This window comes from Malaya genurostris, chromosome 2 (assembly GCF_030247185.1).
Source record: "Malaya genurostris strain Urasoe2022 chromosome 2, Malgen_1.1, whole genome shotgun sequence".
Taxonomy (NCBI): domain Eukaryota; kingdom Metazoa; phylum Arthropoda; class Insecta; order Diptera; family Culicidae; genus Malaya; species Malaya genurostris.
In genome coordinates, this window is record NC_080571.1 from 213060073 (window position 1) to 213081290 (window position 21218).

At 35.9% G+C, this 21218-nt stretch overlaps 1 protein-coding gene across 3 annotated transcripts; it reads left to right on the plus strand.

The window, feature by feature from the left end:
• Positions 1–6: 6 nt before the first annotated feature.
• LOC131427447 (MTOR-associated protein MEAK7) lies at positions 7–21099 on the plus strand. 3 transcript variants are annotated; one of them, XM_058590633.1, is made up of 8 exons: positions 7–215; positions 10524–10671; positions 10767–10994; positions 11055–11242; positions 11400–11734; positions 11795–12021; positions 19957–20139; positions 20205–21099. In XM_058590633.1, the coding sequence occupies exons 2-8, from the start codon at positions 10534–10536 to the stop codon at positions 20316–20318; spliced, it is 1413 nt and encodes a 470-aa protein (XP_058446616.1). In that variant the 5' UTR covers positions 7–215; positions 10524–10533; the 3' UTR covers positions 20319–21099. The 3 variants fall into 3 exon arrangements, with proteins under 3 accessions (XP_058446616.1, XP_058446617.1, XP_058446615.1); XM_058590634.1 differs by having other exon boundaries at positions 7–199; XM_058590632.1 differs by having other exon boundaries at positions 9–671.
• Positions 21100–21218: the final 119 nt, after the last annotated feature.

Here is a 21218-nt window from a genome sequence, read left to right on the forward strand (position 1 = left end):
GTGTTTCGGACTATTAAGTGCACATATAGAGAATGTTTCCCGAATCTTCTAGTACTGAATGAATTTGTGCAACAACTGATCGGATCAGGCAGTTTCAATTACCTCCTACTTGTACTATTTTGGAGTTAACAGATACTGTTTGTGATGTGTTATTATGTTGTGTAGTATCACGAACAACTTAGTGTCCCATATTATAAAGGTTTGGTGAAACTCTTGTAAGGCGCACGGTGATTGAAGCCACACTTTCGATCTATATAATCTGGTTATCTGTAAGCTTACCTAGTCAGTTTCACAAGGACTTAAAGTAGAGTGCTGGATACACAAAACATTTGGTACCGCTTCGTCTAGATTGTATGTGCTACAAACAAGAGCAAAAATATAGTGGTATAGTAACTGTGAATGCACGGAACAAAAGCTTATGTTAGTGACTGAGTGGTCAACAGAGCGAAAGGCTACTCATTTGACCGCTGCTATGTGCTTGAAATACAAATCCAAAAGCCAATCGTAGCAAGAAAGAGTGATTTTTTCAATTGCGATATAGCAGTCAATATGAGAATATACAATCGTTTTGTTGTTCTTGATTGAACCATATTACTGTAGAGTTTATACGTAGATATATAAAAACCTAAAAGAAAAATCATTGATTAGGCAGGATTTGTAGGAAGCACCAGGTAAGAAATGAAAACAATAATTGAAGTAAGGTACGAATTAAATTGGTGAGACCGATTTGATTCTAAACTATGAACGACAATAATTCACGTGATGTCTTGATTTATTTTACAACGTTTAATTATAAAAAACTAAAAATTAAGTCGGGGGAATATTAATACGCTAGCTAAGTCAGTGAAAAGTCTCGTCTGATGGTAATGTCTCGATGGTTTCTATAATTTTGCATTATGACGCATTTGTAATGAATGTTTATTTTCATTCTCTGAAATGACCGCTGAATCCAAACGAAAGCTGTTTCAATGCCTTGACGATTATTAAATATCTAAAACAAAAAATAGTACAATCAGCCAGCGGGATACGAGTATAGCATAATGGGTAAGCCGATGACTTTCACGCGGCCTACCTGGGCATCAAGTCCCAACTCCAAAATCAAAAAGTATTTCTGACCCGAAAGGCGAATTACACTTTGAAATAGAAACAAAATAAAAATACAAGCTTCAAAAATTTCCGAGGTTGTCCCTCAACAATGCAACAACGAATGAAAAATTTGGTGCACCCATCAATTTATTATTCGACGCATTCAAGACCGGTAACAGAAATTCGCATCATCGATTGCAATAAGATGAGGTGAAATATTGCTTTCTATAGCTTTAGCAAAGTTATTGTATCCCAAAAAAAAATATATAAAAAAACTACAGTGCCTTTACTTTGTAAATGAGAGAAGTTAAAATAATCATAAGGTGGACACTTTAATTTGCTTATCCGTGAATATGTTGATATTCTTAATGAATGGCAACCCTGAAATCTCAGAAATCCTTGATTTAGTGGAATCAGCATGAACATATTTCGCTTCTTAATTTTCCTAGTGATGTGATAATATCTATCTCTAGTTATTATTGTAAGTTATTTTTTTGGATAAAGAGAAATGCATTTTGTCGTTTGCATAGATTTATCGAACCCAGTTTTGTCGATATTTGTTATTTTCGACGATTTCAACACTGAATTACTGTGAATCTTCAATCATAACGTAACGATTTTCATCGTATTTATTGGATCCCGGTATTGAACATTTCCCTAAATAATCGAGTAATCGGATGTTTCATTCAAATTTAAATTATCAGTGAATTTTTCAAAAGACTACATCAATAAGTGATAGTTTCTCTTTGTCTACTTTCTCTTGCGAGTATTGCCGCACGATTATTAGGATTTTCATCAAATCAGTTTTTCCATGTCCCGCGCATTCCTAAATAGAATTAAGTCGATAGTCCCACGACAAAAAGGCCTAACTGCAAATGAGAGCCTCTCTTTGTTACTTTTTCTTTTGATTATTACGGAGCCTTTATTGCATTTTCTTGAAAATTACCAATATAAATCGAAAGCTTTTAGTTTTAACTTGAAAGTTTTGCGAATAGTAAAGCGTCGAATATAAAATCAATACGGTAAATCGTGAAAAAAAAGTAAACAAAGAGAAACTGTCATTTGCAGTTAGACTCTTCTGTCGGACTATCTAAGTATTCTTCGAAAACATTGTAGAATGAATCACTCTGGACAATAAATATACATTGCCGTGTTTGACTCGATTCCGATGACGGAGCCAAAACCACTTCCTTTGTATTAAAAATTTTTATCTCTGTTTCGTTGTGTGAGACGGCGAGCAGAAAAGTTCATTGTTGACTATCCTCAAATCCTATGAATACATATTGATAGCCCATGTATCGTATTTTATCACACGAAGAGTATCAATTTAATCAAGTGTTCATGTTCCCGACGGGAGAGCTTCCGCAAATCTGGTTACACGTCTAATTGGTCTCAACACATGAATATATGTATAATCAATTTGTCTGCATTGATAAGATTAAAGCACAGACTAACAGACATGACAGTATGAGTAAATTCTTATGAAAATAATTTTTCGAGATGCACTAGTTCCACCTATATTGTACTGCGCGAACTATTTACTATCGGTACACCCCTTGTGTTACGTAAAAGTTTTTTTACTAGTTGGTTTCCCCTCGTTTGTCAACACCGAACAGCTGCTTGCAGGGATGCCTGATTTCATCAACATTTTTGAAAATGAATCGTCACAATAAATCATTGGATTACGTTGATAATATATTTAACTTTTTCACGATGTTGGAAGGTAACCATTTATTTGACTCAACGTTGTTCATCTATACTATTTTTTATTGTGTTGGTAGTTTTCACCCGAAATTAAGTGGCGGCAGACCAGAAGCAAGTGAATATTGTAACAAAACGGGTTCGATTTTGTATTGCGTTGGAGGATGAGAAGTAGGCATAATTCTGTATATAGTTTTGGCAATATGTATTAAATCTGTATCCTGCATGAAATTCGCATGGACGTATACAAATCAATACATTACAGGTAATTCTGCATGAATGGCAACTCTGTTAGTAAATGAAAAAAATAAACACAGTATAGATAACAGACAGGATGTTTTTGATAGGGTAACGTGGCGCCATCATGACACATGTGAGTACTGTCCCAAATAAAGGAATATTCGAAATGACCGTTAAAATGATTGAAGAATCTAATTTGAGTGTCCTGTCTGCTAGTCTGTGATTAAAGGGCACTGAAGTGGTTGGAACATATATGTGTGATGGAGAGCTGGTAGGCACTTTTTTACTATGAGGGCCATGTTAAAGAAGAACTTTTTTTAAATTTCGTTTAGATTCAATTTTGTTCGAATGTAAAGAAGGTAATGTTATTGAAATCCGAATTCATGCAATAAAAAAGTATGTTTTTGTGAACTCCCTCACATGAAAATTACAAACTACGTTCATAAGGTCAAGTTTCGCATCGCAGCGTAGCATATTGAGAAAGGCATCATTACTTTATTATAAGGTACTTATATCCATCTCAGTTTCTCATTTAATCCCATCCATTCAAAATCAATAGTGAGCTTAAGCTTGTGCAATCACGTTTGCTGTTTTTCGAGATCAAATAAATTTGCACTGATAGTCTCCAGATAATCAACACCTCAAACTGGCAATCCATCGCACCAATTTTAATATCGCATTGGTTGAAACCATGCAGTCTCTGGACAGCGAGCTGCCAGGGAAAATATGTATGTTTATTTGGAGTACAGGCCGTATAATACCATACAGGCGTTCGTTCGAGTACAGCAAATAAGTTAAGTCTTTCTCTGGAAGCAGAAGGTGTTTAGCTTTGTTTTTTTTTGTTATCAGAACCTTTCTTTCGAAAACACTTAGGGCGCGTTGATCCTCTGCCAACTTAGTCCAGGTCCCGTGACCATAGAGAGCAACCGGTATCATGAGCGTTTTGTATTTTACTCGATCGAAGGGTTTTCCTGAGCTCGAAGTACGCACGATTCCCTTTTAAAATACGCCTCTTAGTTTCTCTGCTGGTATCATTGTCGGTTGTCATCTTTGAAATAGACGAACTCGTCAACCATCTCGATATCTTCGCCGTCATTCAATATTCCTGGTGGGAGGCGTAATGTTTCTTCTTTAGAGCCTCGTCTTTATGTATTTTGTTTTCGATGCATTTATAGCCAGCCCGATACACCCAGCTTCGGCTTTCAGTCCGTTGTGTTTTCATCTTCTTAAGGTGAAATGTAGCGGAATGCGAAAATCGCGTTTTTGATCAATTATTCAAAAATTAGATCGATTTTCGAAAAATCAAAAACACTTAAGTTTTCGAAATCAAATTTGTCATAACTAAGTATTCTTAGAATTTTGAAATTTTGCTTTGGCGAGCCGTAATTGGTTTTTGAAATGTATAAACGGTTACTGTTCCGTTTCACGGGGATGATTTTAGAACTGAAAAGTAGTGTTTGTAGCAGAATTTCACAAAGAATCTGAAAATGCAACTCAAAATTATAAAATATTAGCTAAAACAACCGAAATTTTAAAAAGTTTAGATAAACTTTTCCGCATTTTTTTTATTGCTTGCGCGCTGCTGTTTCGTATTGAGGTGGTGTGAGAAATGCACGGTGAGCACGGTGGCATTATATCGTGAGCAAAAATTACATATAAAATAATGACGCGAATTTATGCACCATTGGGTTTTGTGTTGAAATAAAAACTAGTTGATTACAATAAAATGGGTATTGTAAGAAATCGTCTATTTTCTAAGTAACTGTCATTTATAATGCTAATAATGTCCAATTCTGTTGAGTTCAATGCATTGCAAGGTCTTGGTATTACATTTATTGTTGAATATGACCATTTGTTTCAACAAACTTCGCAGACAAGAAGTGGCGGAACCGCATTGGGAGAATACTGAATCCACACCAGGAAAATGTCTGGGTGTGGAAGTCTTGGAATTACATTCCTTTTGAGAAATTTGGCCTTTCTGTTTTAACAGACTTCGCAGCCGACTCATAGCATAGCTTCGATTACATGGCTAGTGCTACGATCCTATTGACACAACAGAAATAATACTTTCTACTTATTCAAAGATGATAATGAAAGTCAATTAGAATGGAATATATTGGCATTGAATGTATTCGATAAGTAAATTCGACCGCGCTCTATCATGCGAGTTAAGTAAATACTTTTACGTAAATTCTATCTCATCGGCGGGAAGGGCCTGGTGAACGACTGGCAAAGATATCGAAAAAACTTGAATGTTATATCGTCTTCAATCGTTCTTTTGAAGGAGAATCCATGCTTGCTACTAAACTCAGACATATACATGGTTAGCAAGTTGGTCAATACATATACATATAGCCTCATGTTAGTCATTCATAATTACTCATGATTCATAGCTCTAGTGTAAGAGTAATCACTAACAATAATGATTGAATTAGCATATATTCAAAGTGTGAAGGATTCAAAAATCCATTACGTCCAGTCTTTTTTACAAGCCAATATAACGAGAGGTAAACCCACTGCGCTCAATCATTGAAAAAAGTTCTTGTTTCTATGTGTCCGTTTTTCTTGGTATGCTTTGTGCGACGGTTCGTTCAACTGAAGCGGATAAAATTTTGCGCGCATTTTATGACGCTACATTTCACCTTAAGGTTACGTATCACAATATAAACGTCGTCTGCGAAACCAAAAAGCTGTACGGACTTTAGGAAGATCGTATCGCTCGTAGCGTTCCTCGCTCTTCGAATCACACCTTCCGAGCGACTACTAGGTTGTAACACATCACTCTATCCATCGTTGCTTTCACATCAGTTCATACGGAAAACCATGTATTCCCTAGAAACTTATTGATGCCTTTGAAATTACATGAACGTACAAGAGAAAACTTGTTTTACTCACCAGAATAAATAGTTTCCTTAGTTTTCCGTAGAAAAAAATCGAGTTCAGAAGATTTTTTCCGTATAGCCTATAGGCCCTATTTAAACGCGAACACACATTCAATAGTGGATTTCCTATGAAAACCGTTATCTCTAGTGCGAGAAGAACGGCGCATAAAATAAACCCGCAGAAGGTCCTTTTTCTGGTGTGCACAGCAACCTTCTTCGCGGTATCATCGGCCTGAACAGAGTGCAAGTCGGTTCGATATTGCGCATTTTATACTTGATTGGACTTCCGCGGGAAAATTATTTGCAAAGTCCGTTTCCCTCAGTACACATATACAAATAAGCTCAGTAAATGAAAATCACTGATGACACATTTGCAGGTTTATCTCTAAATTTACAAATTTCTAATGAAAGCTGTAGATATTTATTGCCCCGCAGTTTCACTTATTCTCAAATGTTAAATGGACATTTTATAAGATTTCGTATACTTGACTTTCGTTTTTTGCTAGCTAATAACGATCTTTTCCACTGCCATTGAAGCAGTTTTATTGCACAAACTATTTAAAATCTGCTTGAAAATTTAGCCTGGCATCACTGATGTGAATGATAAGTGGCTTTTGTACTAATCAGTGATGCCAGGTCTGCAGATTCTTTTCGTATATAGTGTTGCAGACATTTTTTGGGTGCAGATTTTTGAAGATCGAGTTTAATTTGCAGAATTTACAGACTTTGTTGCGACCTTTTTGCTTGCTCGAGAAGTTTGCGTATCATACTTTGCTTATAGAGAAATTCTTGCAGTAAGTCATACTTACTGATTTACAACCCTGTCTGAAGATATTTGAAATTTTTACCTGGCATCTCTGATACTAATATGATTGTGCTAGAAACAAAGTTGCTGGCACATTTTTAAGTCTAAAATTCACAGCACTTGCAATACTGATTCATGTTATATGCGTGCGAATGCGTACACACACATTGAAAGGTGAAATTCGATTGATAACAGAGGAACTGTCATTGAATTTTTTATCGTGACGTCACGAATGAACAAAAATTCATCCTTGACAGTTCAGCGGTACTGTTTACAAACAAGCTTAAACAAAAATCGAAGAACACATTTCAAATAATCATCTTTACACTTTGCAACTAGTCACTTTTATTAAATAAATCTCAAAAACAAACCGTATCAAATCGTGAGCAAATGTTTTAATACTTTATTTAGGCGATATGGACCGTAAATGCTCTCATCCAATTTGTCAACAGACAAACAAAAAATCTCTGTTTACAAACAGTACTGCTGAACCTTCAAAATGTGTTCATCCGATTGAGGTTAGCAGAGATGCCAGGTCTGCAGATTTGTCTGTAAATCTGCAGATTTGGGGTATAGTGCTGCAGACATTTTTTGTTGTGCAGACTTTTACAGACTTTTGAAATTCTCGCAGACTTTCGTCTATATTTACAAACTTTTGAAATTTCCGCGACCCTTTTTTTTTTTGCTCGCCAAGTCAGTTTTGCGTGTCATACTTTATAGAGAAATTGCTGCCAGCAAGACATACTTGCTGACTGCAGATTTTTTTTAGATTAACAGACCCTGTCTGCAGATATTTGAAATTTTTACCTGGCATCTCTGGAGGTTAGCAGTGACGGTAAAAAACCTAATATCTGTTAGAGGCAGCCATGATAATGGCTTAGAAAACAGAGAAAATTAGTCATTTCTCGTTACTAATTGAAATTTTCACCTCGATATATATTTCCAAGCTATAGGTGAAATGCAATCGAAAAATAACATCTACTCAACTTTGGTTGAAACGTAATAAAAAGTTAGTTTATTTCAGCAAACAATATTTCGTTCATTTGACCGGAGCAAAATTTTGATTAAATTAAACTATGAATATTGAATGATGTTGAAGGGAGAAATTAGTTCAAAGCAATCATATTCTAGCTAGAAATCATCGTAAATCAAATTAAAAAATCATCAACTGTTTTGCTTCATTTCTCTGCGTGAACGTCAATGTGCCATTCATAAAATAGTATCTGTCAGAATTTGATTACATGTGGTTCATTGGTTGATTAGTTATTGTGCTTTCGCTACTTTTGGAAAATTATACAGAAGGGAGAAAAACCTCCTCCTAATCCACCTTGTGGTGTGATAATGCCTTTCTCTTGTTAAACAGTCTTATTAAAACAATTTAAACAGTCTTATTAAAACAATTTTTTTCGTTGGGATAATTTCTGGCACGAAACTTTAGCCACAGACTAACAGACAGGACACTCAAATTAGATTCTTCAATCATTTTAACGGTCATTTCGAATATTCCTTTATTTGGGACAGTACTCACATGTGTCATGATGGCGCCACGTTACCCTATCAAAAACATCCTGTCTGTCATCTAGACTGTGTTTATTTTTTTCATTTACCAACAGCGTTGCCATTCATACAGAATTGCCTGTAATGTATTGATTTGTATACGTCCATGCGAATTTCATGCAGGATACAGATTTAATACATATTGCCAAAACTATATACATAATTGTGCCTACTTCTCATCCTCCAACGCAATACAAAATCGAACCCGTTTTGTTACAATATTCACTTGCTTCTGGTCTGCCGCCACTTAATTTCGGATGAAAACTACCAACACAATAAAAAATAGTCTAGATAATCAACGTTGAGTCAAATAAATGGTTACCTTCCAACATCGCGAAAAAGTTAAATATATTATCAATGTAATCCAATAATTTATTGTGACGATTCATTTTCAAATATTTTGATGATTGCAGGCATCCCTGCAAGCAGCTGATCGGTGTTGACAAACGAGGGGAAACCAACTAGTAAAAAACTAGTGTTATAAGGGGTGTACCAATAGTAAATAGTTCGCGCAGTACAATATAGGTGGAACTAGTGCATCACGAAAAATTATTTTTATAAGAATTTACTCATACTGTCATGTCTGTTAGTCTGTGCTTTAGCTGAGCGCGTTTTGTCGTCTCGCCACTTGATATTCGAACTATATTTACACTTTCACAGAAATATCTGCACGGTTAAAAACTTTACGCGCACTTAGAGTTTAACCCGAAGAAAAATAGATCCATCGATCAAACGTTCCCCGAATAATCGACGGAGTTGAGTCTAGCCCGATTTATAGTAAGGAGAAATATAATAAGACATTATGGCTCTTATTACCGGTATCACTACACGGTGAAATTCGGGTGAAGTGAATGTGAATCTTTATTACGGAAGTCGCTTCAGAGACAAAAATAATTACTTGGATGCACACTTTATGAACATGAACATTATGAACATAATTATGAAAAAATGAGTTTTTCCACTACAGTGATCACTTCACTATGCGTGATACTGGTAATAGGGAAAATCAAGTGAAGTGACATGTAAGTGAAGTGAAGTGAATGTGAAAGTGAAAGTGATACCGGTAATAAGGGCCTGTAAATAAGAAAGATGTGAAATATCTCTAACGGACGATCTCACCAGTAAACAACGCGAGATAAAACACTACTACTGAAAAAATAAAATAAAATAAACACTCGTGGATGGGTTTGCTGCGAACCAATTTTAGATTTTCAGCTTGAATCACACGATTGACTTGTAAATTTCCACACATTCCATATAAATCTGATAATATATATCTGAAAACTATCACTTAAAATAACTGTTTTGACCAATTACCACCGCAGGCGCAGCGTTTGAATTGGTGTAGCGATAGTCTGCACTCCTGTTGCTCATGCGTATGATATTTAGGCTAAACAGCTGCATAACGTGCTTTGTAATTGTTGTTTCTTAGATCTTTTTATTATCATTATAACTATTATTAATCACAGCACTTGCTGCGTCTATTGATAGTACTCCGCTATATTATAACTATTGATCCACTTATCATCTACCTTATGCGCACTGAACATTTTCAGAAAGGTTCTGTTTTTGTTCATCGGTGAATATATTCATTATGTATTCTGCAAAGGTTTGAGATATAACGGCTTTGTAAATTTATGTCCCAAAAATCATCTTTTCGAGAATTGTATCATATATATTCAATGTGTGACCTTTTTTCTTAAATATCATCGAGAAGAATGTTTGTTAGTGAACTTTTTACTACTGATTTTTTGCTTTGTCAAATTAGTTTCAGTGAAAATCGCGTTTGCAAAAAATTAGCAATGCAGATTTTTTCTGCAGTGAGTTTTCCGGTCCATGATTTTTTATCTGAAAATCATTTGTGAAAATTTTAGTAGCGTTTTTCGAAATTTTGATTCTTTCTCAACACTGGTCCTTTAATTCTGAAAAAAAAACGCTTCACACAGGCGCGCTTCACAACATTCCGGACGTAGTGATAAAAAACTAAAAAATGAAATTACATCAGTTTGAATGATAATTAGAAAAGTTTCTCTACATCACTAGAAGCATTATATCAGTTTTTAAGTATCAACATTTCTTAAACACTGTGCTATCGATTTTCCGTATCTGTACTGCTAATTCGCCAACAAACATATCTCATAACTTTTTCCTTTGTAACCAATAATCGGTAGAATAGAGGCTTAGAACTGAAATTTGTAATATAATAACATATTGAAATTTCTGAACATACACAAAATTGTCTCTATTTCCAGCACTGCAAACATGGGTAATATTTCATCATCCAGTACAAAATTAGCAGAAAAATGTCCCATGCTCGAAAAAAGAGAGCTCCCCCTGGTGGCAAATTCTTTCCGAATGGCGAGTAAAAACTCCGACAAATGCAAAGAAGAAGATCTTATGGTAGGTATTGTCGAAGCATTGTATTGACAATAATATTGTCTCGTGTAAGGGCAGCTAATGTAACTTCAAATGATTTTGTTTATTATTTATTGCAGAAATTTTGGGGTTCACAAATGGACCCACGATTGGCTCAATATATAACAAACTTTCTTTTCGGACCACTTGGGTCCCGAATCGGTTTCGTGGAATTACCCCGATTTGCCGAACTGTACGTGTACACGGTACGGGGAACGGGGGACGAACGGATCAATGTGTTATTGAGTAGCTTGGGACATGCACCCGATGCCGAACCCACCGATATAGCCTACCCACTGATAAAAGAGGTGAGTGTTTTGAATGATACTGAAATTAGGTGATGTTAGAGACCAGGTCTATGCTTACAGTATGTGGAAGCGGTTGTTAGCAGTTATATGCGAGCGATACGACTCGAAGGTGGAGCCGAATTTAAATCTTGGGAGTCACGTGGATTTCGTATTGTGAAAGAATGTATACAAAAATTAGCTGAAAGTTTAGTTTACGATGTCGTTCAGCAAGGAACACAGAAAGTAACTCGCACTGATGCCGAACGATGGTAAGTGTGAATTTTCTTCGCGAATAAATACTGTCATTTTTCTGAACTATCAATTTATAAGCTTTGTTCAATTATTTATACATTGTTTTGCTTGAAAAATCTAACTCGAATTCAATTGATAAATAAATATCGCCTGTACATGACGTGTATGTTTCAGGCTTAGCAAAAACCCTATCTTCCTCAAAATGCTGGAACACGTGTTCTCTCATTTATACAACTACCGAATTGTTAAAAACAGTTCGGACGAAAAGCGGAAGGACGACACTGACGATGGCAAGGGCAAAAAGAGGGAGAATGTTCCACATCAAGAAGTTTTGCTACATGCTATGCTGCCAATATGTGAAGGCTTGCAGTACATGCCCGACTATCCAGCGTTTACCGATCTCTCACAAATGCTATTTATCAATGCAAATCTTCCAACTGCGCTCCAGCATAAATGGCGTTTTCTGTTTTCTTCTCAAATTCATGGAGAGAGTTTTTCCACTCTGTTAGGTAAGTACACTGCAAAATCGACAAAGCTCACCGTAATTAATATTGAATTTATTGTTCTAGGTCGCATTATCGATCAAGGTCCAACTGTGGTTATAGTGGAAGATACAAATGGGCATATTTTTGGCGGTTTTGCGACAGAATCTTGGGCGTTGGGGCCTAACTATGTTGGAAATGATACCTCCTTTCTGTTCACATTGCGACCGAAAATGCGTAGCTTTTCTGCTACTGGCTATAACGACCATTATCAATATTTGAATTTGCACCAGCAAACGATGCCGAATGGTATGGTGAGTGTTGAAGCAAGTTGTTGATAAGTAACTGGAGCGATGATAAGCGGGTTGATGCACCAATAATTGGAAATGGCGATTAGTTGTGATGTGGTAGCTATTTTGACAATTTTATGAATTGAGGACGGGTATAGCGTGATGGGATAGTCGATGCCTTTCACGCAGCCCGCCTGGGTTCGATTCCCAACCCCGCACATAGGGTCAGAAAGATTTTCTGGTCCGAAGAGGCGAATGACCTAAGATGTTAAAGCCTCTATAATTAAAACAAAAAAAAAAATTTATGAATTGACCGTTGAATTTTTTTCCTCAAAAATACTTTTGGTATAATAAGCTAAACATTTAAAAAATAACTATGATAATAACGTTTAGCCTTGTGCTCATATAGAACAACAGTTATTTGCATGGTATTGGGAAGTGGCGGTCCTTTGTAAGCAAACTGTTGATTTAACCTTCTGCTCTGCATATTAAAGATAGGAACAATCATTCGATTTATCATTATTATTCAGACATTGATGAACCCATGATCCAACGCGTTAGCGAGGAAGGATAATGGAAAGAGCTAGTTTGTACATTCACGCAAAATATGTAATATTGATGGTATAAAATTCTACCTTCCAATTTTATTTATATAGATTCAAATCGTATGTACTTCAACAAATCTGAGAAATACTATATCGATTTTGATTGGTTCTTTTCGGTAAGCATTACCTTGGAAAAGTCAAAGATATAAAATGTAAAGACGGATAGGTATTCTAGATTGAGTCATTTATAAATGTATTTTACCTTCTACTTGAGGGGGTCGAACACTAAATTCGAGTCCCCAAGTATGTAACAAGTGTAGCTCTTCACTACACTGTAGTATTGACACCGGCAAAAAAGAATTCAAATCTTCCCGTCTAGATCCGATCACGTGATTATTATTCTCTTACTACTGACACCGCACAGCTGTGTCCCATGCTTTAGGCACCAAGCTAGAAATTTCAACCCTATACTTATTGTGTTTGAACTACTCGTAGACTTCCGTTCCGCACACAACGGAGGGCTTGTCGCATCAAATGACACAACCAGACACTCAGTAGAGATCAAATTTTTTGTTACATTTTTTAACCAAATCATGTATTTGGTTATTTGGTTTTTAATTGCCGCCAAACGTTGGCAGCTTCATAAGCTTAATATAGTTTCGACAGCTCGCTTGCTCGTTTGGAACAAAGCTGTCATTCCAAACGAACAGCTGTCGTCACTCTGATGTTACAGGCACTCTACGGAAAACATGCAATTTAAATGAACAGTGCTAGACAACAGCTGTAATATTTAGACGCCGTAGCTTTTTCAGTCATTTGGCAAGTTTGAAATCACAATTACACTTTGCTCGTCATTGAATTCTACATATCACTCCCATACAACTATATTTTCACTATGTATAATCCACCCATACACAACCTGACAGAAATCCTGTCAGGTTGTGTATGGGTTTCATATATGTTCCACTGAATTCAGGACGGCGCTTGTGTACCTAAACAATACGGGTGCAATGAATTACGAAACAAAAATATTACAACAGAAACCAGTACTTCATTACGTTATTTACGGTCACTGTGTATGCGTCCAGCAATATATTTAAAAGTAGCGTAATTTTCATATTGTGACTCACGCAAGAACTCCTGAATGAAATCAAAATATTGCGAATTTTTCTAACAGCGCAAACTTATCTATAACACGTCATAAATCTCCAAACATGCGTATTTTGTAATCTTTCTATCTTTTAATTGACTCTGCCCAACGTCTTCTCTTTGGTCTAAAAAGATTACTATTGATAGTAATTGATACAGTTAGAAATGACTAAAGAGTATCTAACGTATTTAGTCGTATCAATGAAAACGCAAGGAATTAGTAGCATTTGTAGGAGTTTTTGGTATCATTGGATGATCTTCTAACGACTCGGATAAAGATATGAGAGCCATAGATTTAATCTTGATTTGCCAATTAATATTATTGTTCTTATAAATTCAGTACAATACCTTACTTAACAGTTATGTTGAACTAGCCTGTTAATTCGCTTGGTAACTTGTGTCCGCATTTTTCGAAAAAATCCAGCTTTTAGAGCTTTAAATATTGCAGCTGAGTATTGAAACTTTGAGGGAATGGTTTTTTGCACTTATTAAACAGTTTTCTTTCAGAAGTGAAAGTATTGTTAGATTGATGAGCAGTTTTGATTTTTTGATAATATTTACATCAATCCGATGAAGTTTCCACTACACGATGCAAAATATGGTCAATACTCCTTGTATTGACAATAGTATTGTCTCGTGTAAGGACCGATTATTGGAAGAAACAAATTCATGCAAACTTTCCTTTCGTTTTCATGAATTTTTATTTTTCTTTATGCCATGAAAGCATTTAATGGCATATTGTTGAAACAAATTCAACGAATGTGACTATAGGGGATTTTATAAAATATAATTTTTCAACTATTCGTACTGATAATTATTTTCATTCATTGAATTTTACTCATTTCACTCAAAGGATACAACTGGTTTGAGATATGAATTGATTTTTAGAAAAATTGATTTTCTTATAGAAGTCGTTCAGTTCAATTAATTTGAAAAATAATCGAGAACTATCTCTCCTTAAAAATAAACTTTCGTTCAATATTTAATTATTTATTAATAAACTATTTCTCTTGAACTGATCGCGAACGAACCGTTCATCTCTGTATACCGAGATCTAACGTAAATCGACCTGCCTACCATGAATCCATCCAGAAAGTATTCGAATTAAAATCGCTCTTTTTGCCTTTCTTATATAGAAAGACTGTGAGGACCGATTTTTCAACCAAGTGCCATACGCCATCAAGATCGCAAAATGCGTGTATGTTGGTATATGTTAAAAAATGCACTCACTCACCTCTGAGAGTGCTGATCGATTTTCGAAATGTTAAATTCAAATGAAAAGTAATTCTACTTCACAAAACGTTATTGATTTTTCTCTGATCTAACTTCCAGTTCCGGAGCTACGGGTGATTAAGTGTGTAGATTAGAAAATTTCAGTCAGAACAAAAAAATGGGTCAAATGGGAAATATTGCAATTCAGAATGCTCCAATTCACAAGCCTTAAGTACTGTTGTCCAATTGAAATGCTGGTTAGGACCCAAATGGAACTCACATCGGTTTCTCTATGATATGATCGATTTCCAGAAATTGAAACTCAAATGAGAGGTCTGATGTTTATTTGTTACTTTGGGACTTTATTTGGCTCTGTCTTCCGGTGTTATGGTGATTAATTTTGAAAATTCCAAATCGTCGTTTGAAGAAGTGATGCAAAAAATGTTAAAAAACGGTACACAAGACGTTTCGTTTTCCTCGGCTTTAACACAAGATTGTTCCAATTTGTAGGTCGGCAATATCGGTTCCGAGATTTCTATTTGCTCTGAAGGCTCACTAATAGCATTAGCATTAGAGACCGCCCCTGTTTTGCTATTCCGTTATTTGATCAGGATCTGCGGGTCTGTTATTGATGAGCCTGCGAAATATTTTTTTCTGACACAACGTGCTTGTTTTTCCATGTGGTCTCACATTGTTATCACATGCAGGATCCCTGCATGTTGATCAATACCGACGCCGGCTACGTCCGAGTGTAGATCTACTTGGAAAGGAAAGGATTGTTAATTCGATGCATGTTGCTACCAGAAATCGAGGAATCCTCTGCATTTCGACATGCATCACAGAATAGGATAGTTTGTTAGCAAATGTCCTAATAATATTATCATGTGCTTTTAATCTGGGCAATCGGCTACCGTAAAGGCTGTTAATATGTGCTTTCTACAAAAAATCCGATGCACGAAACGACTAATTTTCAAATTTTTATTCGTAATTTGGCGACTCGACGTTCCGGAGGCTCGGAAATAGTGTTCATAAATTCCAAAATGAAACACAGTGCGATTTCTCAGAGAAGGCGGAACCAAAATTTATAGACTTAGTTTCAAATGAAAGCTTTTAACTGCCGGTTTCAGAAATGCAGGGTGAGAAATCTTTCAAACGTTACACTGAGATCACTTCATAAATATTTGTAAAGATTGAGATTATCAATTGCCGTTGAAAAAAATCTGCGTCTTCTATGCAGTTGATGTTATAATAGAGTTTGAAAGTGAACGAGAATCTAGGGCAATCTATAGAAAAAAGTTTTTGATTGTTGAAATACAGTAAGAGTATTGAAGGTCCAAGAATGCTTCCCTGTGGACTTTGTCTTGGCAGAGTTGTTTATGGACAATCTGAAGTAAGAAAATAGGGTCACTTCAGGTAGAACTCACATTACACAAACAACGTAGCAAGTTCGGATCCACTCAGACTAAATAATGCCTCTCCTTGCATAATCAACTCTCTACTTGCACCAGTCCCTAGTTAGTCATATGAACGTTGAACAACGCATCAATACAATTTGTTTAATGCGAATTTATGTGAGGCTTGTTCGCGACAAAATCAGGACAGATTAAATTTGGAATGAAACAAATTTGCTGTTAGTTCAATCCAAGATGCATTCAATATTCATTTAATTGTGCATTATTAGTCATCTTAAAACTAATTACAGTTACTTAATTGTCAGTGTAAACTTCTTTGCAATCGATCAAGTTGCTTTTGTACAAGGTTTTCGATTTTTTTCTATAATTGTTGCTTATTGTTTGTTTGCATAGAGGATATTCCGGGAAGCTGCTTAAAGTCTTCCAGCACATAAGTTTCATCTTCTATAATCACGCGGGAAAACTTCGTCTAATATTCGCGATACAACTGATGAGCCCTGATTTTAGCCTTCATATTTTGTTTATCATGAAGGTTCGGTACAGCTTTCACCTTGAACGACTTCATACTTAGACAGTGCTTGGAAGTATGCACGAGAGTTGGAGACATTTTTATTTTTCTAAGCACGTACTGAAAGAACTGATATCTTTTGTCACATTTACTTCACCTTAGTGTTCTTTTGGTGATTCATGAGATCCATTTTTGTTCTGCTTCCAGCTGTTGTCAAACGTGTATCGAAAGCTTTAAGGGCTAAGGCCAGTGTGTTTTAGGGCGTTTTAGAGGGCTATTTTCACGCTTCAAATCTGATTTTCTCAGAAACGGTGACGAATATAAAAAAAAACCGAACTGACAATCTCTTAGAAAATTAGTTTAAATTATTCTGTGAAAATTTCAGAATGATTCATTGACTTTAGCGGTCGGGGAAGTCTTTTTTCTGAAGGAAGAATTGCATAGCTGATAACACCGTCTTTCAATTTGTTCATTGAATATCTCGCCTTCAAAAGCATGGATCAAAAATCTATCCTGACAAAAGGGGCGTATGAATAAAATGTAGTAAAGTCTGTTGTTTGTACCCAGTGAAATTTGTAGACCCGTATCGGTCCGATCATCGGCCCGATTATCGGACCGATTGAGCACGATATGGGGCCGATCGTAGCGCTTCGATCGGCCCGTCATCGGACAATTCTGCACCATTTGCATCAACCGCGTCGACTTAAGAAAGCTTTTTTTTTACATTATGTATCGCTAGAGAAACAGAGCGAAGGAAAATCAAACTAGGCATTTTCGGGCCGCCGTCTCCCCGATTGTGTGTGAAGGAGTGTTAAACGCTGTTTTGTTTTGATCATAGAGGCTTTACCGTTAAGGTCATTCGCCTCTTAGGGCCAGAAAAACTCTTGCCATATGTTCGGGGTTGGAAATCCAAACCCCGATATATCGCATCTCTCCTGAGTATCAGACATCCGCTCTCTGCTTTAGTACATCTTCACTATTTTGTTCTACCGATACACTACGTAAGCTCGAAACGCAATCAAAAGCTTTCGTGCACGATGCGTCCGATGCTCGGATTTACTGGGTAGTATCTTCTCAAAAACATAGTCCACAGAGTAAAACACGTTTGGTATAAAAAATAAAAAAAACAAGTTCGAACATGTAGTTAATGCTACCTTCGAATTTGAGCATTTATTGTATGCCGTATCGGCTCGTAGCCGGAAAAGCTGGAATAAGTATGCACAAAGCAAGAAAAGTACTTACTGCTGCAAAAATGCCACTTTGTTTAATTTTTCTACTTCACTTTATCAGCAAACACACGAGTAGCAACCTCTGGAGCTACCTACCGAAAAATTGTAAATATTACATGTTCGAACGTTGTTGTGTAGTAAAGTCTCTGCTTTTGACAGGAACGTGATCCACATGTAGCATTTACTACCGAAATTCAAGCATGCTACGTTTTATTCACGTTTTATTACGTTGCCCAATGTCTAGATAATTTAATTTAGATGCGATTAGTGCATATATGTTTGTTGTCGCGATAAAAATGAAGTGAAAGTTATTTTTGTGAACGTAAGTCGATTTCAATGGCGGCGCCGTAACGAAACATGAGAGAGAAATAAAATCGGCTCAAAAAGGCTGCCAAACAAGCGGTAGCTTTCTTGTATTTTATGTAATGTAGTCAAACTTGTAACCTAATATATCAAAACTTTTTTGGCAACCCGGCCACATCGAGAGTCATTTTGCCCTTTTGCGAGAGAGCATGGAGAGAAATGTAATACTCACATCGAGCCACGTGGTTTTACGTGACCTACTGGCCTCAGCCCTAGGAGCAAGACTCTTTGCAAGCGTATGAGTAATGCCAACAATGTGTGCGTAAAAACAAATTCCGACGCTTCTTTGCCTTATTTTACTCAATAAATCTTCCATATGGTTGAAAAATAAACCAATCGGTTCATACTGTTTAAAATTGCAATTCAAGAAAAGCGAAAATCTTAGTCTAAAACTCTTCCGTTTTCCTTAAAACTGCTCGAAAAAGACTATTTCAGTTTCAGTTTACTTCCACTGACACATTTGATTAGCAACAAACACATTCCTATATGGATTTCCTCTTGCAGAAATTATTGCAATATAAAGATTTACGTACCTTCTAGAAGTAAACCCGCAAAATAGGAACCTTTAATTTAACACGCGAAAGGCAATGGATATGAAAGGTTGTCGTAAAACTATTTAGTTTTCCGGAAAACTGCTTTTTCAACAGAAAATATTTAGTTTTGTTTATTTTGTGTAGCGCAATCTAATACAAATACACTGAGGTCTTTTTTATGCGGTTTTTTACGTGACTTTTTTATGCGAATTTTTAGAGTTATGCGGTTTTTTTATGCGAAGTTTCAGAGTTATGCGTTTTTTTATGCAAAGTTTCAGAGTTATGCGGTTTTTTTTTAATGCGAATTTTCAGAATTATGCGGTTTTTTATGTGGTACGTAAATTCGCATAAAAAAAGACTTCAGTGTACATTGAAGCAGTTAGGAATTTTTTATTAGGGGAATTAAAATCTACGTTCATAAAATGTATGCAATTTTCCATCAAACGTTGGTGAAAAATTGATCAAAACTGATATTTCATCCAAGATGTCTGGCTTAACATTCATTTGAGAATAAATTATTGTGAAAAAAAGATTGTTTGAAACTCAATCGTGCAATCCACTTTGATAAACTCGGTGCACTTCATATATGAATACACAGATCTATGGCATACGTACTAAATAAAATGTACGTAATACACAAATTACCAACACAAGTTAACTTGGTTTACTCTTGATCCTTATGAATGTTATGGACAATGCCTACAGGGAAACCAACCATTTTTCACAAATTCACTTTCTGACAGATCCGAATTTTCATTGTGGCCACACACAATTGCTTTTTGAACTTGATCTTATTTCGACGCCATTTTCGATTTGAAAACTAATTAATAATAACACCAAAAATGGATTTTACTCAATGAACAGACACATTCATTGGCCTGTGAGATATTTCACGCATTGATGAAGTATTTATCTAGATATACTTATTTAGGAGTGTTCAGCCATATGAAAAATGACGATAAGGTGTAGTGGATTTATACCTAAACTTCATGTTTTTTTGTTTTTTAGGGTTTGGGCGGTCAACACAACTACTGGGGTCTGTGGCTAGACAGCGAGTACGGTGTTGGTGAATGTTCGGAAACTTGTACGACCTACAAAGGGTACTTCCAGATGAGTGCCACCAGTAAATTCACCATCCGAAACGTTGAAGTCTGGGGCGTTGGGGATAAGCCTGTCAAAGAGACTGATTCGGTAAGTTTATCGATTTGCATGTAAATAAAAGATACCAAACTATGTTTATTTTCTCATTGATGAAGGATGATACTCGTTCTGGATCTATTCTGGACTCCAATGCAGACAGCAAAGCAATTTTGAAAATGAGTGGTCGAGAACAATATTCCGATGGGTACAGAGAGGAACCTAAGGATTAAAAAAAGAAATCGAACGCCAGAAAGCAACGGTACACAATGTTTCCGTCGCCTGAAATCAACTTAGTTGATGTGTTGGATACGTTCAATTTTAATTTCCTTTAAGTTCTTCGGACAGAATGAGTAAACTTATAATACGTTGTTAAGCTAAAGAGAGCGAGGCCGAGAATGTCAAGTGCATATTTCATTGTTTTGTTTCCCTATCTGGCGTTTGCAAAACACGTATTTGATTTGCTGTAAACAACTTTCCTCAATGTTACTAGACATGATTTGTATCTTAGATACGTAATTAGTCTATCATGCTTAACTAAAACATCTAGATGTGATTTTAATGCGATTATAATTACCCTGAGCTGATAGTAGTGTAGACAACAAAAAAGTAGAAAACAAATAATTGACAATTATAATGTAATAATTTATGCGAAATAACTGAAGCACACCTAGATTATAGAGCGAAATATTGTGTTTGTGCGTAGTTTTACAGTACATTAGCAGTTCATTGCATACATTGCACATGAGTGAATATCACCGTACAAAAAAAGAATAAGTTTGAAGATGTTATGTAGTGCCATGGAAAATCCGAATCACAAATTATAGGATATATCAGACGGAATTCAGTTTTCACTTGTTTAAAAAAATATGCAAGTTGTGAATGCTGTAGATACAGGTATAAGCGCTTCATGGAAGCTGAAAAGTGAGTGTTATTTGATGTCAATGTGCTACTCAGATTCGATTACTCGAACATTATTATGTATACAATTATAATGACATCCAGTCTAATAAATAGTTCAATATTTTGTCCGAAAATTCCAAATGTATCTGCAACTATTTTTTTTTATTTTTTGAAACATTCAATGTTATTGGGAGTTGAATTCATTCAGTTGTAATTTTCACAACTTTTTA

Bases quoted from the DNA above. Each gene is read 5' to 3' on its own strand.
- LOC131427447 (XM_058590633.1), top strand. From the start codon at position 10,534: ATGGGTAATATTTCATCATCCAGTACAAAATTAGCAGAAAAATGTCCC. The intron at 12,022-19,956 runs GTGAGTGTTGAA...TTTGTTTTTTAG, and splicing joins AAACGATGCCGAATGGTATG to GGTTTGGGCGGTCAACACAA. The intron at 20,140-20,204 runs GTAAGTTTATCG...TCATTGATGAAG, and splicing joins CTGTCAAAGAGACTGATTCG to GATGATACTCGTTCTGGATC.